This window comes from Megascapheus bottae, chromosome X (genome assembly GCF_031878675.1).
Source record: "Megascapheus bottae isolate mThoBot1 chromosome X, mThoBot2.hap1, whole genome shotgun sequence".
Taxonomy (NCBI): Eukaryota; Metazoa; Chordata; class Mammalia; order Rodentia; family Geomyidae; genus Megascapheus; species Megascapheus bottae.
This window is the reverse complement of record NC_143547.1, coordinates 23,220,920-23,242,826: the sequence shown is the minus strand read 5'-3', so window position 1 is coordinate 23,242,826 and position 21,907 is coordinate 23,220,920. Positions and strand designations below refer to the sequence as shown.

General features: G+C 37.3%; 1 protein-coding gene across 5 annotated transcripts in view; it reads left to right on the top strand.

Annotated features, from left to right (window-relative positions):
• Med14 (mediator complex subunit 14) overlaps positions 1-21,907 on the top strand; it is a 98,257-nt gene that overhangs the window by 11,647 nt on the left and 64,703 nt on the right. For 3 of the 5 annotated variants that reach the window (XM_090326788.1, XM_090326786.1, XM_090326790.1), the window contains exons 3-11: positions 140-245; positions 4,951-5,124; positions 6,647-6,776; positions 8,097-8,225; positions 8,516-8,623; positions 9,494-9,626; positions 13,806-13,956; positions 15,705-15,820; positions 20,650-20,702. In XM_090326788.1, the coding sequence (XP_090182914.1) occupies positions 140-245; positions 4,951-5,124; positions 6,647-6,776; positions 8,097-8,225; positions 8,516-8,623; positions 9,494-9,626; positions 13,806-13,956; positions 15,705-15,820; positions 20,650-20,702 (1,100 nt within the window). The remainder of the gene's footprint in view (positions 1-139; positions 246-4,950; positions 5,125-6,646; positions 6,777-8,096; positions 8,226-8,515; positions 8,624-9,493; positions 9,627-13,805; positions 13,957-15,704; positions 15,821-20,649; positions 20,703-21,907) is intronic. The other 2 variants (XM_090326789.1, XM_090326787.1) reach the window with 1 other exon arrangement.

Here is a 21,907-nt window from a genome sequence, read left to right as displayed (position 1 = left end):
TGCAGATGACTTACAAATTGTGATAATTCATATTTTAGGACTTTTTCCTAGTTGTAAAGATGGATTTTTCTAGCTCACATAGGATAAACCATGAAATATTCTAATACAGTGGTTCAATGAAAATTGTTTTATCTTATAGGAAAATAGAAATAGTACAGTTTGCTAGCCGAACACGCCAACTCTTCGTTCGATTATTAGCATTAGTAAAATGGGCTAATGATGCTGGCAAAGTGGAAAAATGTGCGGTAAGTTAATTTTTAAAATTTTACTTTATATATAATAATGTTTTGAATGTTAAATAGTTTTAATTTTCACTTTGCCATTTATCAACTGATTTAAATTACGGCATATGAGTAACCATATTTTGGAATGATAATCTATAGCTTATTTTTGTGCAAACCTAGTATTTATGAATCTTTGATCAGAAGGGTAAGCAGCATCTGGACACATCATTCATGAGAGTACTTCAAATTTGAGATTGGAACTAAAGGAGGGAAATGTTTATATTTAATTTTTAATTGTCTAGAATTTATAAGACTTACTTAAAATTTGCATGTTCTTTATTTTGGAAGGAGGAAAAACTAGGATTTTGAATTCAGGGCCTCATATTTGCTAGGCTGGTATTCAGCACTTGAACAAAGTCCTGAAACCATGAAAGCTTTTACCCATTTGTATTAAGGTCAGCTTTATATGCCCAACTGTATAAGGCCAATTAAAACTTCTAACAAATGTCAGTTGAATTGGGGAAATGAAGACATTGTCTGACAGTAATGCTCAATTTAAAAAGAATTTTTGTTGTTGATCATTGGACCTAATCTGAAGGCCTGGGTGCTGTCCCTGAGCTCTTCTGCTCAAGCCTAGCACTCTATCACTTTGAGTCACAGCTCTCCTTCCAGTTTTTCTGGTAGTATATGGAAGATAAGAGTCTCATGGACTTTCCTGCCTGAATTGGCTTTTAACTGTGATCCTCAGAACTCAGTCTCCTGAGTAGCTAGGGTTATAGGTGTGAGCCACAAGCACATTTTAAAATTTTTTATCAAGTCACTATCTGATGATAGTCTCTCACCCAAGCATCTATTTTGATACAGTTCACATATCTTACAAGTCATCTATTTAAAATGTCTGAGTCAATGTTTTTTATTCACAAATTTGTACATGATCTGTACCATCAATTTTAGAATATATTTATCACCTGAAAAAAAAACTATACTTCAGGCGTCACACCATCTCTCATCTTACTAACCAATCACTAATCAACTTTTTGTCTCTATGGACTTGCCTGTTCTGACCATTTCATACAAGTAGAATCATGTGTTCTTTAATATTCACTAAAATTGTAGTGTCAGCATTTCATTTCTGTTTGTGACTGAATTGCATATATATATTACATTTTATTTTATATTCATTAGTTAATAGGGGCTTGGTTTTCAGCTTGGGACCACTATGAATAATGCTCCTGTAAAGAGGTTTGGGGTAGATACACATTTTTTTCCTCTTTGAATACAGACTTCTAAGTAGAGTGGCTAGATCATATGATAATTTATGTTTGCTATTTTTGGGGGGGGGTGGTGCTGATACTGAAGCCTTGAGCTCTAGCTTGGCTTTTTTGCTCAAGGCCTGCTCTTATCACTTAAGACACAGTTCTACTTTTTGCTTTTTGCTGGTTAATCAGAGATAAGAGTTTTTTGGGGGCCAGCCTAGTGGTAGAGTGCTTGCCTAGCATACATGAAGCCCTGGGTTCGATTCTTTGGTACTACATATACAGAAAAAGCTGAAAGTGGTGCTGTGGCTCAAATGACAGAGCATTAGCCTTGAGCAAAACTTGTCCAAGGTCAGTGCCCAGGCCCTGAGTTAAAGACCCACAGCTGGCAAAAAAAAGTTTCTTGGACTTCTGTACCCAGACTAGCTTCAAGTCATGATCCTCAGATCTTAGCCACCAGAGTAGGTAGGATTATAGACACGAGCTACTGGTTTCCATCTATTTGTTGCTCTACTTGAGGAGAGCTAAAGTGGCTGCATAATTTTTTATTCTCCCCAGGGATGTATGAAGATTCCAAATTTTCCGTATTCACATCCATACCAACATTTTTACCTGACTTTATTAGTCTACTTAGATAGATATGAATTGATATCTCACTGTGGTTTCCTTATCTCTTTTCCTTTCTTCTGTCTTCTGAGATAGCGTCTTACTATGTAGGTCAGGTGGCCTTGAATTTGTGACAGGTTGGATTTGAACTCTCAAATCCTTTTGCTTCAGCTTCCTGAGTACAGGGATTTCAAGTATGCATCAATGTGTCTGTTTGTCACTGTAGTTTTAATACCCATTTCCCTGATGACTAATGTTAAACATCTTTTCATGATCCATTTGCATATTTTAGAGAAATGACTACTCAGTGCTCGGTTAAATATTAAAGATTATAATTAACCATATTACTAGTTGAGATGTGAATACTTAAGACAAGAATATAATGATCATTAGTTACCTAATAAGTTCACTTATTGGTTACTCAAAACTAAAATTTTATCTTCATTAGACTTCTGAGTAAGAGGAATATTGCTGAAATGGTTGCATTTCAGGTTCAGCAAGAATCTCATTTAATTACCCTGTTTAAGGTGGAGCAGTAAGGATTGAGTAAACTGGCACTCAAATTGCCTTGATTGATATTCCTCCCACAGGAGAGAGGTCCCTGGTACTCTGACTTTAATTTTGGTCTGACAAGCATTTTCTCAGTGACCTGGGTGGTGAGAGACTTGGAATGGCTTGAATTTGAATTTAAAAAAGAAAAACAGTTTAAAAGACGAAAGTGTGTTAGCACTGTCATGGCTACTAATAAGCAGTTAAATGTTGGTAGTATGGCAAGAAATCCTCGGTACTTATCATAGGAAGTAGCATTTCTCCTGATGTAAGCTGCTGGGTCTAAGAGAAAAAACATAATTGGTTGTTTTTCTTCAGACAAGTATTTTCATCTGTGCCTCAAATTTCTCACCTCTAAGGTGATAGTATTTACCTGGTTCAAGTTACTAGAGTTGTGAAAATCAGATAAAAAAACGTAACTGGAAGTACAAAGAAAATGTAGAGCCATGTGTGTGTAAGATGTGGTGTTAAGTTGGACACAAACAGCCTATTTGAAGGACTTGGGAGAGGAAAGTAAGGATTATTTTTGAACAGGATTAGAAGATAAATGTTTCTTAAGAAAAGGGAGGGAAAGGGAGGTTGGGAGGAAGGACAAGAATGTTGGAAAGGAAACATTAATCTAGATGCATTGTATTCATAAACTGCTTTTTTGAATGGCAGCTTCTTTGTACAGTCACAAAGATAAATAGAAATATATTTAAAAAGAAGAAATAAAGGCTTTAGAGAGATAGTTTGTACATTGACTACAGGATCAGAAGGATTTTGTATTGGGCATGTTAACTTGTATCTCATAGTAGGCAACATTTGTTTCCTATGTTCTAGGCATTGTTCTAAAGATTTTATAAGTATTAATTCCTACTATTCAGAACAACTTTATAAGGTTGGGAGTCATCTCTTCTATAGTTGGAAAAACCTTTGATAACATGTAATTTTTTTTTATCAGTCCTGGGCCTTGAGCTCAGCGCCTGAGCTTGGGCTTTCTCAAGGCTAGGGCTCAATCACTTGAGCCACAGCACCACTTCTGGCTTTTTCTGTGTATGTGGTACTGAGGAATGGAACCCAGGTCTTTGTGCATGCTAGGCAAGCACTCTACCACTAGGCCAAACTCCCAGCCCTGTATATTTTTTTTGCAATTTATATTGTCATTACAAAGATGATATACAGAGGGTTTACAGTTAGAGGTAATGAGTCAGGTAATGAGTATCTTTCTTTTTGGACAATGTTACTCCTTCCTTCGGTCTCCTAGTTTTTCCCTCCTGTCCCCATCATGAGATGTATAGTTCATTTTCAACCTAGTGTCTAGTGAGTATCACTGCTGCATTTTTTCGCCCTTTGTCCCTCCATTTCTGTGTCTCCCCTTACCCTGCCAAAGACAGATAAAGAACAAACAAGACAAAAAGAAAACACAAACAGCAACCAAGAAGAAAAAAAAAACTCTTGTTTCCATTTCCTGGAGTATGTATGAAATATGAAATATGAAAGATACAGAAATGAATTGAAACATTTTTTCATTGAAGTGACAGAAAATTGATATTTTAATGTCAAATATGCATGCATTAAGCATTTCCTCAAATTACTGGGAACTTTTTTCAAATGTAATTTTTATTTAAAATTTTTTTATAATTTTTTTATTGTAATTAATGAAAGGGTTACATGATACTTGCCAGATAGAAGGTGCATTAATTCACATACATTGATACCCTTTCACATGTCTTGGTACCCATCACCCTCCCCCCCCACCTTATTTTAAATTTTTTATTAAAAATGTATTAACATTGATTTTTTACATCATATCTCAAATGCCATGTTTAACAAACAAGAATTTAAGAAGGGAATCTCTCTATATAATCACTGGCACTTAGATTTTAGAACATAATTAAAATTAAGCTGAGGGTTTATATGTCATAGACACATATTAATCTGTGTAATAAAACATTATGTCTATAGAGTATATAGCCCATCATAGATTTTTATGTCTGTGTAGTTATGTTTATGTCTACAAGACCATGTTCATGTGAGTCATGGGACTTGAACTCTGGGCCTAGTTGTTGTCCCTGAGCTCTTCAGCTCAGGGCTACTGCCCTACCCCTAGAGACACAGTGCCACTTCCCCTTTTCTAGTGATTAATTTGAGATAAGAGTCTCAAGGTCTTTAGTGCCCGGGCTGGCTTTGAACCTTGATCAATTACAAAAAAACTTTTACTAATGTATCTTAAAGTTTACTTTGGAGTGAATGATGTTTAATGCAGAAAGCAGATGGTTTTTAAGTAATTTAATACATTTATCTTTTATATACATTTATCTTTTGCTTTAAAGATGATCTCAAGCTTTTTAGATCAGCAAGCCATCTTGTTTGTGGATACGGCTGATCGCTTGGCATCATTAGCTAGAGATGCTCTGGTCCATGCTCGCCTGCCTAGTTTTGCCATCCCATATGCCATTGATGTACTCACTACTGGCTCTTATCCACGCCTACCAACCTGCATTAGGGTAAGTAGTTTGTCACCGTGTTCATAAAAATTGAAGGTGTTGGGTATGGATTAAGGAACCTAGCAAAAAAAAAAAGGTGTGTGTGTGTGTGTGTGTGTGTGTGTGTGTGTGTGTGTGTGTGTGTGATGGGGCTTGAACTCTGGGCCTGGGCGCTGTCCCTGAACTCTTCAGCTCTAGGCTCCCGCCCTACCCTTGGAGCCACAGCTCCACTTGCTGCTTTCTAGTGGTTAATTGGAGGTAAGAGTATCACCTTCTTTAGTGCCCAGGTTGGCTTTGAACCACAATCCTCAGATCTCAGCATCCTGAGTAGCTAGGATTACAGGTGTGAGCCACCATACCTGGCCAAAAAAAATGTATTGTTAAAACAAATACTTCATGTAATTTACTTTTTTTCTGTACAAATAAATTTATGATTCTTTGAAATAAATTGGGGCCAGATGTGAATAGATGTGGAAATGGGTGAATCTTTTTTTCCCTTTTTGCAGGAAGATGCACATGTATAGCATGTAATTTAACATTTCAAATGTGAAAATAAGTACACTAGCTACTTTTTCGAGGTCTTTAAACATTTATTGTGTCAATAAATTTACAGACTTGAGCCAAGTGCCAGTGGCTCATGCCTGTACTTATTAGCTGCTTAGGAGGCTGAGATTTCCAGATTGAAGTTTGAAGCCAGCCTGGTCAGGAAAGTCTGTGAGACTGTTTTCTCTTACTACCAAAAAAGCCAGAAGTGAAGGTGTGGCTCAGGTGGTAGAGTGCTAGTCATGAGTGAAAAAGCTGAGATAAAATGCTCAGGTCCTGAGTACATACTAGTACACACCCACAAAGTTATTATTGCCACTGTTGTATTTTATACAATCTGAGATCAAAACATCACAGTTTGAAGCCATCCCAGGCAGAAAAGTTAATTAGACTCTTATGTTCAATTAACTACTAAAGAAATAAAAAAAAGCCCGAAGTGGATCTGTGGCTCAAGGGGTAGAATGCTAGCCTTGAGCAAAACATCTCAGGGTGCCAGGCACTGGTAGCTCATGCCTGTAATCCTAGCTCCTGAGGAATCTTAGGAGGTTGAGATGTGAGGACAGATGTTCAAAGCTCGGAAGTGGCACTGCGGTTCTAGTGGTAGAGTGCTAGTCTTGAGCTGAAGAGCTCAGAGACAGCACCCAGGCCCAGAGTGATAAAAAATGCCCTATGACTGATCAAAAAAAAATCTCAGGGACAGTGCCGAGGACCTGAGTTCAGGCCCCAGGACCAGCACTGAGAAATTAAATTGACTTTAAATGGAGCATGAACGAAAGAAACCATGTTGTAGATAGGGAGTAATCTTATGGTCTTAGCTAGCTGACTACAGAATTATTGGCACTCTAATGCATGGTCACTATTGGATATAATCTGCAAAACATTTGACTGTTGTGACACTGATGGGTAGAATAAGAACATATTATATAAAGACAGATAAACAATTATGTTTCGTTGTACATTATTAAAACATTATTTAAACATCACTTAAATTTTCTTGTAGGATAAAATTATTCCTCCAGATCCAATTACCAAAATTGAGAAACAAGCCACACTTCATCAGCTTAATCAGATTCTTAGACATCGACTTGTAACTACTGATCTTCCTCCTCAGCTAGCAAATCTTACTGTGGGTATGTACCTGAAGCTAGTTTCTAAAAGAATATTTTCTTAAAGCTGAGAGCTGGTGGCAAATGCATGCAATCCTAGCTACATGGGAGGCTGAAATCTTGAGGATTGCAGTTCCAAGCCAGCTCAAGAAGGAAAGTCTATAAGACTGTTTTTTTTTAAATTAAAGAATTTATTAACGTTGATTTTTACATATTTTAAATGACAAGCTTAACAAACAAGTGTTCAAGGAGGGAATCTCTATTTACAATCACTGGGACTTAGTATTTAGAACTTAATCAAAATTAGGCTAAGGGTTTGTATGTCATATAAACATATTAATTTATGAAATAAAACATGTCTATAGAGTCACAGGTTTTTATGTCTATATAGTTATGTTTATATTTCCATTACCATGTCCAAAACTTTGGGTATGCAGTTATTGAGTCCTCGCTCTTGTACTATTTGGATTTAATAGCCACATATTAAGGATACCATGCGCTTTTTGTTCCTTAGGTCTTAACCTGTCTCATTCAACATAATTCGCTCTAGATTCATCTACTTCCCTGTGAATGCCATTATTTTATCTTGTCTGTTGGCTATGTAGAATTCCATTGTGTATATATACCACATTTTCTGTATCCATTCATCTGCAGTAGGGCATCTGGATTGTTTCCATCGCCTGGCTATTGTGAATAGTACAGAGATGAACATAGCTGAGCAGGTGTCCTTATAATATCTTGGGTCATGATGTTTAGGATAGATGCTTCCCCCCCCATTTTGGCACTGATTGAATTTATGACTCAATTATTCCTTTATTACTCTTTTCTGTACCTAAAAATACAATACTTGTATTTGAAACTGGAGAGTGGGTGAGTTCAGCTGAGGGTAGAGGAGTAGTAGACCTCTTGGAGTAGAGACTGATGAAAATACTTTTATGTTACAAGCATTACCTTTTCTTTTTTTTCCAGTCCTGGGCTTAAGCTCAGGGCCTGAGCACTGTCCTTGGATTTTTCTCAAGGCTAGAGCTTTACCACTTGAGCCTCAGCACCACTTCCGGCTTTTTCTAAGTATGTGGTACCAAAGAATCGAACCCGGGTCTTCGTGCATGCTAGGCAAGCACTCTATCACTAGGCCAAACTCCAGGCCCCACAAGTGTTACCTTTTGTTTCTTCATAGCCTGGATGCTAGTTTACTATTTATGCAGGAGCCACTGATTTGTTTGAACTCTTAGGAAAGAATGTTCATTCTATTTAAAATCTCTTACTAGCAAGTCTCAGAGTTCTAGATTAGTAGGAAACTGCTTAGTTTTTAGCAAAGTACACTTTATCTTTTTCTTCTAAAAGCAAATGGCCGTGTGAAATTTCGAGTTGAAGGAGAATTTGAAGCCACCTTGACTGTGATGGGAGATGATCCAGATGTACCATGGCGTCTTCTCAAGCTAGAAATTCTAGTTGAAGATAAGGAAACAGGAGGTAAATTATAAATACAATTTAAATCAACAATGTCAATGTAACACTTGATATTGAAACATTCTTGCAAACAATAAATATGTGTAGCAATTTATGATGAATTAATCCAAATTTTATGATAATTATAACTGTCTACTCACTATAAAAGTCATATTTTCCCCAACATGTATTTTGTCTCTAGTTTTTGTACATAATTTTAGTTCTTATTTTAAATTCTTTGTATATAATTGCCTATTTGGCACAACCTGTACACCTTTCTAATTAACTGTCTTCTTTTCTCCTGCCATTGGAAGATGGGAGAGCTCTGGTTCATAGTATGCAAATTAACTTTATCCATCAACTGGTGCAGTCTCGACTCTTTGCTGATGAGAAACCTCTTCAAGACATGTACAATTGCTTACGTATCCTTCTGAATTATGAAATGTGTATTGTAAGGTTTTTATCTTTGTGTCAATTCTTTCTTTTCCATTTATCCTTTGTGATGACCTCTACTCCCTGTCAATTTTCAATAGAAATAGGGTTGGGGAACCACCAGAAGGATGAGCAGTGAAAGATTTGTAATAAAAAACTTTCTGGGGACCAGGGTTTTGGCCTAGTGGTAGAGTGCTTGCTTAGCATGCACGAAGATCTAGGTTCCATATCTAGGTACCACATACTCAGAAAAGCCAGAAGTGGTGCTGTGGCTCAAATGGTAGAGCTCTAGCCTTGAGAAAGCCCAAGGACAGTGCTCAGGCCCAGAGTTCAAGCCACAGGACTGGCAAAAAAAATCTGATTTTCCCATTGACTTTGTAGCAGACTCTCAAAATATTAGTTAGAAATGGTTTGCCAGGTGAAGTGGCACATATATATAATTCTAAAACTAAGGAAGCTGAGGGGAAGGATTATGAATTTCAGGCCAGTTTGGGCAACATAGTGAGACCTGTCTCCCCCTGCCCCTAATGATACTGTTTTGGGAAAAATAGTACTGATTGGCCAAAGTATGTTTTCTAAACTACCAACTTAGGCCTTATTTTTTTTTACATTGGTTCAAACTTAAATATAAACCTTTTTCTCTAACATTATACTATAAGCATTACCATTTTCTGTTGAGTTGTTGGAGAAATATGACTCCATAAAACCACAAAATTTACCTTTTTAGGATGGGTTACTTGAGTAAGTTCTTTTATAACCAAGGTTTTGGGAACATATCTTTTGTTAAGTGAAGTTTACCTATATTTGATTGGCTGTTGAAATAATATATTTTATTAAATTTGCTTAACAAGATCTATTAGATTCTTTCTGCTTGTCACTTCAATTAGAAGTGTTACATTCTCAGACTCTAATGTTAATCCGAGAACGGTGGGGAGACCTTGTGCAGGTAGAAAGGTATCATGCTGGAAAATGCCTTTCCCTCTCAGTTTGGAAGTAAGTAAAATTGATTCTGGTAGGTTCACATTATGTCTTTGTTTTTCTTATACATCTGATTTAATATATGTCAGTAGCTACATGCTTGTTTATATATAACCAACTACGTAGAATATTCATAATTGTCATTTCTTAGTGTATTATGTATTTTAGTTTTGTAGATATTTAATCTTTACTGATTGTACTTGAAGTCCTGCTCAGCATCTTGTGGAGGACTGAAGAATGGAGGAAGGGGTGATGGAAAGGGTGAGGGAAAGATGAAGATGTTGTTCAGGGTTCAGGAGGACAGAATTGGAGGTTGGCTCAGAGCAAAGAATAGGCAGAGTTTGAGTCAAAACACTACAGTATCTAGTATTCCCATGTAGTCTTCCACCAAGTACTACTCAGATTGGACTTGATCCTGTTTAGCTTCTAAGATAAGATGAGACTCTATTCAGGCTGATATGACCATATATTTTAAAGGATCATATGTAAAAGATAATTGTTTATGACAGTTTTTCATTTTGAATTATACCTTCTTCTTTGTGGTAGTCCTGAGATTTGAACTCATAACCTAGGGGCTATCCCTGAGCTTCTTTTGCTGTAGGCTAGATCTCTATCATGTGAGCCACAACACCACTTGCAGATTTTTTGATAGATAATTAGAGATAAACGTCTCATGAACTCTCTTGCCTGGGCTGGCTTTGAACTGACAGTCTTCAGATCTCAGCCTCCTGAGTCGCTAGGATTACAGGTGTGAAATATACCTTTTAAAACCTAGCAAAAAGTGGAAAGTGGAGGTGTGGTTCAAATGGTAGAGAGCTAGCTAGCTAGCCTTGAGTGAAAAAGCTAAGCGATAGCACCCAGTCTCCGAGTTCAAGCCCCAATTCTGGCACAAGAAGGAAAGAAGGAAAGAAAGAAAGAGACAGGAAGGAAGGAAGGAAGGAAGGGAGGGAGGGGCAAAGTGTTTGGTCTAGTGCCAGAGTGCTTGCCTAGCATGTCCAAAGACCCAGGTTCGATTCCTCAGTACCACATACATAGAAAAAGCTAGAATTGGTGTTGTGGCTCAAGTGGTAGCTCTAGCCTTGAGGAAGAAGCTCAAGGATAGTGCTTAGGCCCTGAATTCAAGCCCTAGAACTGGCAACAAAACAAACAAACAAAAATCCTAGTTGTGGCCAGGCACCAGTGGCTCACACCTACAATCCTAGCTATTCAGGAGGTTGAAATCTGAGGATCACATTTCAAAGCCAGCCCACCCGTGAGTACCTGTGAGTCTCTTATCTCCAATTTACCACTCAAGACCCAGAAGTGGTGTTATGTCAAGTGGTAGAATATTAGTCTTGATCACAAAGAAGTTTAAGGACAGCGCCCAGGCCCTGAGTTCAATCCCCACAACTCGCCCCCAAACCCACTTATTTTTGGCCAAGTATGTGTGGGTATATAGTTCATACCTATAATCCTAGCTACTAAGGAGGCTGAGATCAAGAGGGTGGCAATTTGAGGTCACTCCAGACAGAAAAGTCCACTAAACTTTATCTTCAAAATAACCAGCAAAAATCAGAGCTGGAAGTGGGGATCAAATGGTAGAAGGGTAGCCCAGAAATATTGAGTCTCCGAGTTCAAAACCTAGTACCATTAAAAACAAAACATTCTTTCTGAGAAAATTGAAATCAAACTGCGTTCTCTAAGTCTTGTTTGAACTTGTCTTGATTCTTTTTTTTTTGTAAATTAATCAAAAGATTGTGTGTGTGTACATAAATTTTTTTTTATTTTTTGTGGGTCATGGTGCTTCAAGTGGGCCTGGGTGCTGTCCCTGAGCTCTTCAGCTCTAGGCTACAACCCTACCCTTGAGTTAAGCCCCACTTCCATTTTCTAGAGGTTAATTGAAGATAAGAGTCTCAGGTCCTTTTATGCCCCGGCTGGCCTTGAACCTTGATCCTCAGATCTCAGCCTCCTGAGTAGCTAGGATTACAGGCATGACACCCAGTGCCATAAACTTTATTTTTTTCATATATTTTTATTGTAATTAGTAGAAGGGTTACATTATATGTGCCAGGTAGAAGGTGCATTTATTCACATACATTGATACCCTTTCTCATGTCTTGGTCCCCATTTCCCTCCCCCCCACCCCCATCCCTCATCTTGTTTTCCCCCCTTCCCTATCCAATTTCAAATAACCAAATACAAATATATCTGATATATCAGGTAATAAAGTGAGATACTGTAACAATATGATATAACCAAGGGACAGCAAAAGAGATGAGAGATAACATAGTGCATTAAGGACAACAATCATTCATTATATGGCTTATGTTTCTATATCCTAGAGGTCCTTTCATTTAGCGTCATACTATATGGCCTTATGTATCAAGGTTTTGCTCTATTGCAAACCTCTGCTAGGAGAGCCCAAGGTTTCTACTGATTATGACGAATGAAAGAAACCATTGAGCCTAAGTTCCTTTGAGTCTGGCTTATTTCACTTAATATGATTTTTTCTAAGTCTTTCCATTTCCTTACAAATGGGGCGGTGTGGTTCTTTCTGACAGCAGCATAGAATTCCATTGTGTACAAATACCACATCTTGTTGATCCATTCATCAACTGAGGGACATCTAGGTTGGTTCCATATCTTTGCTATGGTAAATAGTGCTGCAATGAACATTGTTGTGCTAGTGGATTTAGTATGTCCTTGTTTCTGGATGATTGGGTAAATGCCAAGTAGTGGAATTGCTGGGTCATAGGGGAGCTCTATGTTTAGTCTTTTGAGGAACTGCCATACTGCTTTCCATAGTGGTTGAATGAGTTTGCACTCCCACCAACAGTGTAGTAGTGATCCCTCCTGGACACATCCTCTCCAGCATGTGTTGTTATTAGTTTTCTTGATCCTGGCCATTCTAACTGGAGTGAGGTGGAATCTTAGAGTTGTTTTGATTTGCATTTCTTTTATGACCAGAGATGTTGAGCATTTCTTCATGTGTCTATAGGCCATTTTTGTTTCCTCTTTAGAGAAGACTCTCTTTAAGTCTTTGGCTCATCTTTTATTTTTTTATTTTTATTTTTTTGCCAGTCCTGGGCTTGAGCTCAGGGCCTGAGCACGGTCCTTGGACTTTCTCAAGGCTAGAGCTCTACCACTTGAGCCTCAGCACCACTTCCGGCTTTTTTCTATGTATGTGGTACCGAGGAATCGAACCCGGGTCTTCATGCATGCTAGGCAAGCACGTTAACCACTAGGCCAAACTCCCGGCCTTGGCCCATCTTTTAATGGGATGGTTGTTACTTTAGAGAGTAGTTTTGGAGTGATTCAATTTTTTGAGCTGTTGATATATTTTAGATATGAGGCCTTTGTCTGTTGTATGGTTGGTGAAGATCTTCTCCCACTCTGTAGGCTTCCTAATTAATTTACTAGCTATGTCCTTTGCCATAAAAAAGCTCTGCAGTTTAATGCAGTCCCACTTATCCAGCCTTTCTCTGATTTGCTGTGGTTCTTGGTCCTTATTAAGAAAGTTTCGACCTGTGCCAAGGAGGCCTAGTGTATCTCCTATTCCTTCTTGTAAAGTTTTCAGTGTGTCGGCTTTTACCTCCAGGTCTTTGATCTATTTGAAGTTAATTCTAGTGCAGGGTGACAAAGAAGGATCCAACTTTAGTTTTCTGCAGGTGCTTAACCAGTTCTGCCAGCACCACTTTTGAAGAGGCTGTCTTTCTTCCATTCTATTTTTTTTGGCTCCCTTGTCAAAGATTAGATGGCCATAGGTCTGTGGTTTAATATCTGAGTCTTCAGTTCTATTTTTAAATTCCTTTTTTTTTGCCAGTACTGGGGCTTGAATTCAGGGCTTGAGCTCTGTCCTTGGACACTTTTTGCTCAAGGATAGCACTCTGCCATTTGAGCCACAGCGCCACTTCTTGCTTTTTCTGTATATGTTGTACTAAGAAATCGAACCCAGGGCTTCATGCATGGTAGGCAAGCACTCTATCTCTAGGCCAAGCTCCCAGCCCCTTAAATTACATATTTTTAAAAATGTGAGTCACATTTTGTATTGGATTACAGAATAGTTGCTTTCCCAGTATTAATGTGTTCCCTCCTCGAATACTGAGAGTATGCCATGCTCCAGAATTTGGCTAAAAAATCACAATAGATTACCTTTATTGCAAAAGTTATCAGGTTGTATTGAAAAACATTACTAATAGATCTTTTTCTCTTTAGTCAACAGGTTCTTGGAAAAAAAATAGGAATAGCATCTGTTCACAAAGTTATAATTAAAATCGATGAGAACGATGTCTCCAAGCCTTTACAGATTTTCCATGATCCTCCATTGCCAGCTTCAGATTCCAAATTAGTAGAAAGAGCCATGAAGGTAAACGAACTCAATAAATTTTGATTAAATGAATATAACTTAACATTTATATTTATACTTAGCATACATTTCTTAAAATAATTTCTAAGACTGTGGAACTTGTTTTAAGTCATTGTTATGCTTCTGATTTTTTTTTTCTTTTCGTTGGTCATGGGGCTTTAGCTCTAGGCCTAGGTGCTGTTCCCAAGCTTTTCAGCTCAAGGCTAGAGCTCTACCACTTGAGCCACAGTACCACGTTTCGGTTTTCTGGTGGAGATAAGAGTCTCTCAGTCTTTCATGCCCGAATTGGCTTTGAACTGCAATCCTCAGATTTCAGCCTCCTGAATAGCTAAGATTACAGGTGTAAGGCACCGGTGCCCAGCCCACTTCTGATTTTTTAACACCTAACATACCATTGCATATTTTTGCCAATCCTGGGCTTATACTCAGGGCCTGAGTACTCTCCTTGGATTTTTGCAAGGCTAGAACTCTGCCACTTGAGCCTCAGAACCACTTCTGGCTTTTTCTATGTATGTGGTACCGAGGAATCAAACCTGGCTCTTCGTGCATGCTAGGCAAGCACTCTACCACTAGGCCAAACTCCTGGCCCCTATTGTATAATTTTTAAGAGTGTGTGTGGTGGGGGGGCATGGGCATGGGCGTGCAGGGCCTGGGTCCTGTCAACTGAGTGTTCTTACTCTACCACTTTAACCACAGCTGCACTTCTAGCATTTGTGGGTGGTTAATTGTAGATAAGAGTCTCAAAACTTTCCTGTGTGGGTTGGCTTCAAACTTCTATCCTCATATCTCAGCATCCTGAGTTGCTAGAATGACTAGCATGAGCCATCACTGGCATATAGCTACCATTTTATACTTAAGGTCTGGAATTTGAATACTGTAATACTTGATACATTAATTGTAGTTATGAAAATATTGAGCTTCATTCCAGTGCTTTACACTTGTAATCAGAGATCCTTAGAAGGCTGAGAACAGGAAGATCATGGTTCAAGGCCAGCTTGGGCAGAAAAGTCCATGAGACTTCAACATAAAAATCTGGTTAGGTTGTATGCACCTGTCAGTCCAGATACAAAGGGGAGGCTTAAAATAAACAAATCAGCTGGGCGTGGTGGCTCATGCCTGTAATCTTAGTTTACTCAGGAGGCTGAGATCTAAGGATCTAGTTTCAAAGACAGCCAATACAGCTGGGGCACTAAAGTTCATGAGACCCTTATCTCCAGTTAACCACAAGAAAACTGGAAGTGGCGCTGTGGCTCAAATAGTAGAGTGCTAGCCTTGAGCTGAAGAGATCAGGGACAGTGCCCAGGCCCAGAGTTCAAGCGCCACAGCCGACAAAAACAAAACAAAACAAAAAACAAATCATGGATTAGAATTATGCCTAGGCAGGAAGACAGAATCTATTTCAAAAACAACCATTGTAGAAAAGGGCTGGAGGCATAGCTCATTGGTAGATCAACTAAGCTTAAAAACAAAACAAACAAAACCCCAACAACCATATCAGAAAAATATGTATGTATATATATATATATATATATATATATATATATATATTGTGTGTGTGTTGAGCTTTTACCACAATAGAGTACTTTTAAACTCAGTACAAGTTCAATGTTAACTTTATCTAAATTTACTTATGCTAACCAATTTGATTCTGAGAGGAAATTTTGAAAGTATAATAGTATCTGCTCTCAGGCTTTTAAGGTAACATTGTTTCAGTTATACATATGTTTTTTTTGTTGCTGTTTATCCAGATTGATCACTTATCAATAGAAAAACTCCTGATTGACAGTGTCCATGCAAGAGCTCACCAGAAGCTCCAAGAACTGAAGACCATTCTTAGAGGCTTCAATGCAAATGAAAACTGTAGGTGTTTCAAATTGACATTTCTTCAAGTTTTTTTTTAATATCACTTTTTGTTCTTGATATGCTTATTGTAGAGGATGAACATTTCTGAATTTTAATTTATAATCTACCACATTTGTCTTAATATTTTCATTATTATTTTTTATTTAGCTTTGGCTCATTTTTTAATGTTTGTATATCATCTCTTCTTAAAAATTTTGTTCCCATCGAAATGGAAGAATTTTAATGAGTCATATTTCTCTTAACTTTTTTGTAGTGATAAAGCAGTATTGCAAATATTTATATTTATAAAATATGACTGAGCAAAGCAAAATTCCATTTATCTTTAAAAATGAAATTTGAAATGTTAGCGTATTAACAAGTTCAAAATAAGATACGTAGATATCAACACTTAGTTAAAAATACTTCCAAGTATAATTACCCAGTCAAAAGAGTTTTGAGAGACAGTCATTTTAAAAGCAAGCCCTTTAAATCTATGTGACAAGTGTATTTACTATCTCTAGTTCCAGTTTTTTCCCCATGGATATAAGAGTTTTTACTATATAGCCTAGGCTGGTCTCAAACTGACAGTCCCCCTGTGTTAGGACTACACATTGTGTGTCAACACAGTCAGTTCTTACAAATGCTTTTGACCATCATACCTGGTCTCCAAAGTGCAGTTTAATAGAGATGCAGTAGGTGAAGTGCCTTAAACATAGGACGCTAGTAGCAAAATATAGTTCTTGTCATCATTACAGACTCCCAATCTTAAAGAAAAGCAGCTTCTTAGTTATATACTATTTATCCTGGATTAAAGCCACTTTGAGAAAAAATAGGTAAAAGCATTGAAGAAAAGGCAGGAATTCTGAAAAATTTACAATGTATAATCATTCAAATAAATTCTGTTCTGTTACAAAGTAGACCAGCTATAGTTCAATACAATGTATTGTACATTTCTATGATACATTGTACATGTATTATACATCAATAACTGTGATACATTGTAGTTGACTCTAGCTAGTCAGCTAGAGTAAAAAAAAAAGCTAAGAGGTTTTTGAATGTAATGTCCATAAGGTAAAATGTTTGTGATGAATATTCGATTGATCCTCACTTGATCATTATATAATGTCTCAAAATGTCACGTCATACAATTATTTTGTGTCAATAAAAACTACATGTTAAAAGAAAGTAAAAAAGAGATGAAAAGAAGGGTCTAAGACAAACCAGAGGATTTGCTTGTATTTTTAAAGAGATTAAAAGAAAGAATAGTTTAACAAAAATGTAAATATGAGCTTTGAGCCTTAAAATAATTTTTTGCTAGAAATAATGATGAATATATTATTGCACAACTCTTATTTTTGGTGAAGAAATGTCCACCAATTGTTAGCAATTCGGAATTTTTTTGATGCAGTTCCTGGGGTTTGAACTCAGGACCTGGACACTGTCCCTGGGCTTTTTTGCCCAGAGTTAGCAGCATTCTACCACTTTAGTCACAGCTTTCTAGCTTTTTGGTAGTTAATTGGAGATAAGAGTCTCATAGAATTTCCTGCCTGGCCTGGCTCTGAACCTAGATCCTATACCTCAGCTTTCTGCAAAGATAGGATTATAGACATGAACCACCAGTACCTGACTTAATTGTTACTATTTTTTTTGTGGATTGTAAGAGTTCTTTCTGTGTTCTGGATAAAAGTCTCTTTTGGTAAATCATGATTTGGAAGAATGTTGTCCCTTTTTTGTGTGCTGGTCCTAGGGTTTGAACTTAGAGCCTGGGTTTTACACTTGAGCTTTCTTTGCTCAAGCCATGGCTCTACTTCAGGCATTTTTGGTAGTTTAATGGAAAGAAGAGTCTCACAGACATTTCTGACCCTGTTGGCTTCAACCATGATCCTCAGATTTCAGTCTCCTGTGAGCTACCAGTGCTCAGCTTTCTTCCACTTTTATTTTTCAATTCTCTTTTCATTTTATGATATCATTTGCAGATAAACATTTTTTGTTACAATGATGGTTCACTTAATCTAATTTTTATTTTTGCATTTGTGCATTTAACGTACTTTAGAATTTATTTCCTACCCGTTAATGCATTTTTTTCCTGTCCTGAGGCTTGAACTTGGCCTGGGCACTGCCCCTGAGTCTCTTTGTGCTCAAGATTAGTGCTCTACTATTTGAGCTATAGTTCCACTTCTGTTTTTTTTTTGCCAGTCCTGGCTTGAACTCAGGGCCTGAGCACTGTCCTTGGGCTTTCTCAAGGCTAGCGCTCTACCACTTGAGCCACAGAACCACTTCTGGCTTTTCCTGTGTAGGTGGTATCAAGGAATCAATTCCGGGTCTTGGTGCATGCTAGGCAAACACTCTACCACTAGGCCAAAATCCTTGCTGCCACTTCTGTTTTTTGAGTGGTGAATTGGAAATAAGAGTCTCACGGACACTTTTCTGCCTGGGCTGGCTTTGAACTTCAGTCCTCAGATCTCAGCCTCCTGAGTAGCTAGGATTATAGGTATGAGCTATCAGTGTCCAGTTCTTAGTGCAATTAAAAATTTATTTTTTATTATTAACATCTACAAAGGAGTTACTATTTCATAAATGAAGTTATGAGTACAATGATACCCCTCCCTCCATTTTTTCCTGGATTCTCCTTCTTATCCTTGCCCACAAGTTGCATCATTCATTTTCCATATCCTTGGCGCAATTTTACCACACATTTAAAAGAAAATTAATAAGGAAAGAGGTTCTCTGTTGTGCTAACAAGGTATATGAATGAGAATGAATTTGTTTGAGGTAGTTTGTGTTTCTATGTATGAAAATAGAACAATGAAATTTGTTGAAACTGTTTCAAGACAGAGAAGAGTAAGGAAAAACATTGAGGGCAGGAGATTGATTTAATACATTTGTATATATGTGGAAATCTTACAGTGAAACCCTTGTACAGCTGATACATAGTATTAAAAAATTATATCCTGGAGCAGGAGTTTGGCCTAGTGGTAGAATGCTTGCCTAGCATGCATGAAGACCCAGGTTTGAGTCCTCCATAACACATATGTATATCAGGAGTTGGTGCTGTGGCTCAAGTGGTAGAGTTCTAGTCTTGAGAAAGCTCAAGGACAGCACTCAGGCCCCTGAGTTCAAGCCCCAGAACTAGCAAAAAATAACAAAAAAATTAGATCCTAAACCTGATGTCATGCAGACCTATGTTTTAGGAGTTTTATTTAGCTCAGTGACTGCAGTTAATTTTTGTGGATTGTCAGGTAAGAGTCCAACAGCATTCTTTGGAAGGAGACATGCAGTTGTCCTAGGAACATTTATGAAAGATCATTTTCCTTATTTTTATTTTATCATTTTTGTTGTGAAACTCCCCTTTTGTTCTAAAGGCTGGAAGCATTTTTCAATCTTAATTTTTCTGATGTTTTTGTATTCAAAAATTTTCAAATAGCAAAATTCTAACACTTTATTTGTTGGGATTCCAAAAGAAGCTTATGATCATTTTGATAGGCTTTGATAGTCTTATGATAGGCTTTGATGATACTTGAGTGTTATCAAGAGTCTATGGACTTTCCTACCTGGACTTGCTTATTGGCAGCAAGGTTTTTGTAGAGATGTTGCCTAAGTGGCCAGAAAATCCTGAGTTCAGCTATGCACTTCTTAAAGCATATAAAACTTAATTTACATTCTTTGAGTCCCGTTATTCATCTGTAATTTCAGGACATTAGTCTTGGCTGTTCCTAAACCCCTTAACTCTAGTAGAAGTGTGCTATTGCAGTGATATCAAGCCTGGGTTGTTGAGCAATGTGTTTGGGGGGCTTTGATTATAGGAAGTAAGAGAGAAGCTCTCATGTAGAGTCTCTGGTTCTGCCTTAACCAAAGCATTCCTGGAAATCAACAGCGATAACATTTTTATTCAACCATTTTAGGGTATATAGCTTGTTCTTAAATTTTGTATTAGTGAATCTTTACTTTTCATATAGTCTTATTTGAAACCTTTTGTGTGGCAAAGTATGCTTTAGTAAGATCCTTTTCTGAAACCAGGCACTGGTGGCTCACACCTGTAATTTTAACTACTCAGGAGGCTGAGATCTAAAAGTCAAAGTTCAAAAGCTCAACTGGGCAGAAAAGTCTGAGACTACCTCTAATTAAGCTGGACTGTAGATATGGCTCAAGTGGTAGAATACCAGCCTTGAGCAAAGGAGCTAAGAAAGAGCTCAAGGTCCTCAGTTCAAGTCCTGGTACCAACAAAAACAAAAACAAAAACAAAAAACAATCTTTTCCTGACACCAAGGGCTATAGTTTGCTTGTATAATCCCTTAGATGAGTGGTGTTTCTCCCACCTTATAACCAGAATAACCCGATGAAATGAGTAACTTAGAGGTTGGAGCATTACAAGAGATAACTGGGAGAATGCATAGCTGCAGGTTTTAGAAGCCCAGATAGCAGTAAGGTTTTATGTGGATGGAAATGCCTCGGGAAAAAGGAAGGACAGCCCTTTGGAGAGATCAAAAACAAGTGCAAGGCACAAGAGGTAACATGAGATACATTATGGCTCAATTCACCAAATAGTCTGACTCTTAGAGGAGCTATGATGTGCTCCCTAATGTTGCATTCTGCCAGAATCTGGAAATGGTTATTTTGGAAGTTGTGAAGCATACAGCCATCCCTAATTGGGCTTAGCTGCCTCTACGTTTCTGTAAAGAAAAATGGAGACATTGACTGTCATAAAATATATTCATAGAAAAAAATCAAAATATTTTCTTAGGACATTATCTTCTGATGCCTTGCTTTAGATTGGAATTGTAATTACTAATTATAATTACTACCCTATTGCTACATTTCTTTGCTTTAAAGAATACATTTGTACACAGGTAGGAATTTTTGGTGTATAGAAATGTTTCAAAAATCAGCACCCCTACTTCAAATCTGTAAGTACTTTTTATTTTATTATTTAATGTAGTGAGTTTAGTAAAGCATTGATTTTTTAAAAAAGTAATTTGTCATGCTGATCTTGAATTACAAAATAGTATAAAAGAGATTCTTTGTGCTTTTTTTGTTCTGTTGGATGTTTTTGTTTTTCAGGTGATACGTCTACTGGACCTGAATGTTAAAATATTCATATACAAATATGTATTAGATATACTTGAAAGCAATATATGTTCATCTAAATAAATGTCTCCTGCATTCTTTACCTTATTTTGTATATATAGTACTAATGATAACTTCATTCATTTGAAATACTGCAAATTCATAAGATTAAATGTTACTTCCTTGATTTCATAAAGGAATATAGACAATGTGTACTTTTTGTGTGTGCCAGTACTGGGGCTTGAACTCAGGGCCTGGGCACTGTCCCTAATCTTTTGCTCAAAGGTAGTGCTATACCACTTGAGCCACAGCTCCACCTCAGGCCTTTTTTTGTAGTTTATTGGAAGTAAGTATCTCAAGTACTTTTTTGCCCAGGATGGCTTTGAACTGTGATCATCAGATCTCTGCTTCCTGAGTAGCTAGGATTACAGTTGTGAGCCACTGGTGCCAGACTAACATTTGTTGAACATTGCTCTTGTTTATTTGGTCCTGGGCATTAAATCCAGTGTTTTAGCTAAGCATATGCTCTACCACTGAGCTATATCTCCAGCTTTTGCTTTTTTTTAAGTACTTCACAAATTGTTCTTTTTACTAGCTATCTTTTGCATGAAGAGAAAAGTACTTTTGTTCTAGTCTGACAAAGTAGCAAAGCAGTCATGCCTTGTATAAGGCTTTCTTTTCTGTAATGTTAGATGAACTTGCTAACAAGAAGAATTTTTTCACCACTCAATCTGATCTGCACTTAGTGTGCTTGCAGTACTTTGGTCATTTACAGAATTTCATTTTGCCAACTTTTGGGATTCAGGCAAGACTTAATTTAGCATGATGAAAATACTATGGCTTTCTAGATCAAGTATATTATTAACATTTGTTGGTTTGTGTTTAGCAACTGCCTGTAGTTTTGTTTCATCTATGTCTTGAAAGTGAGATATACAAATGATTTAAACTTTTTTTCCTCTGGAATCAATAATGCTTATTAGCTTTTATGTGTTTCTTGAAACATCTGGCCCAAATTGCCCCCCCAGGGGGGAAGGACATTAAAAAA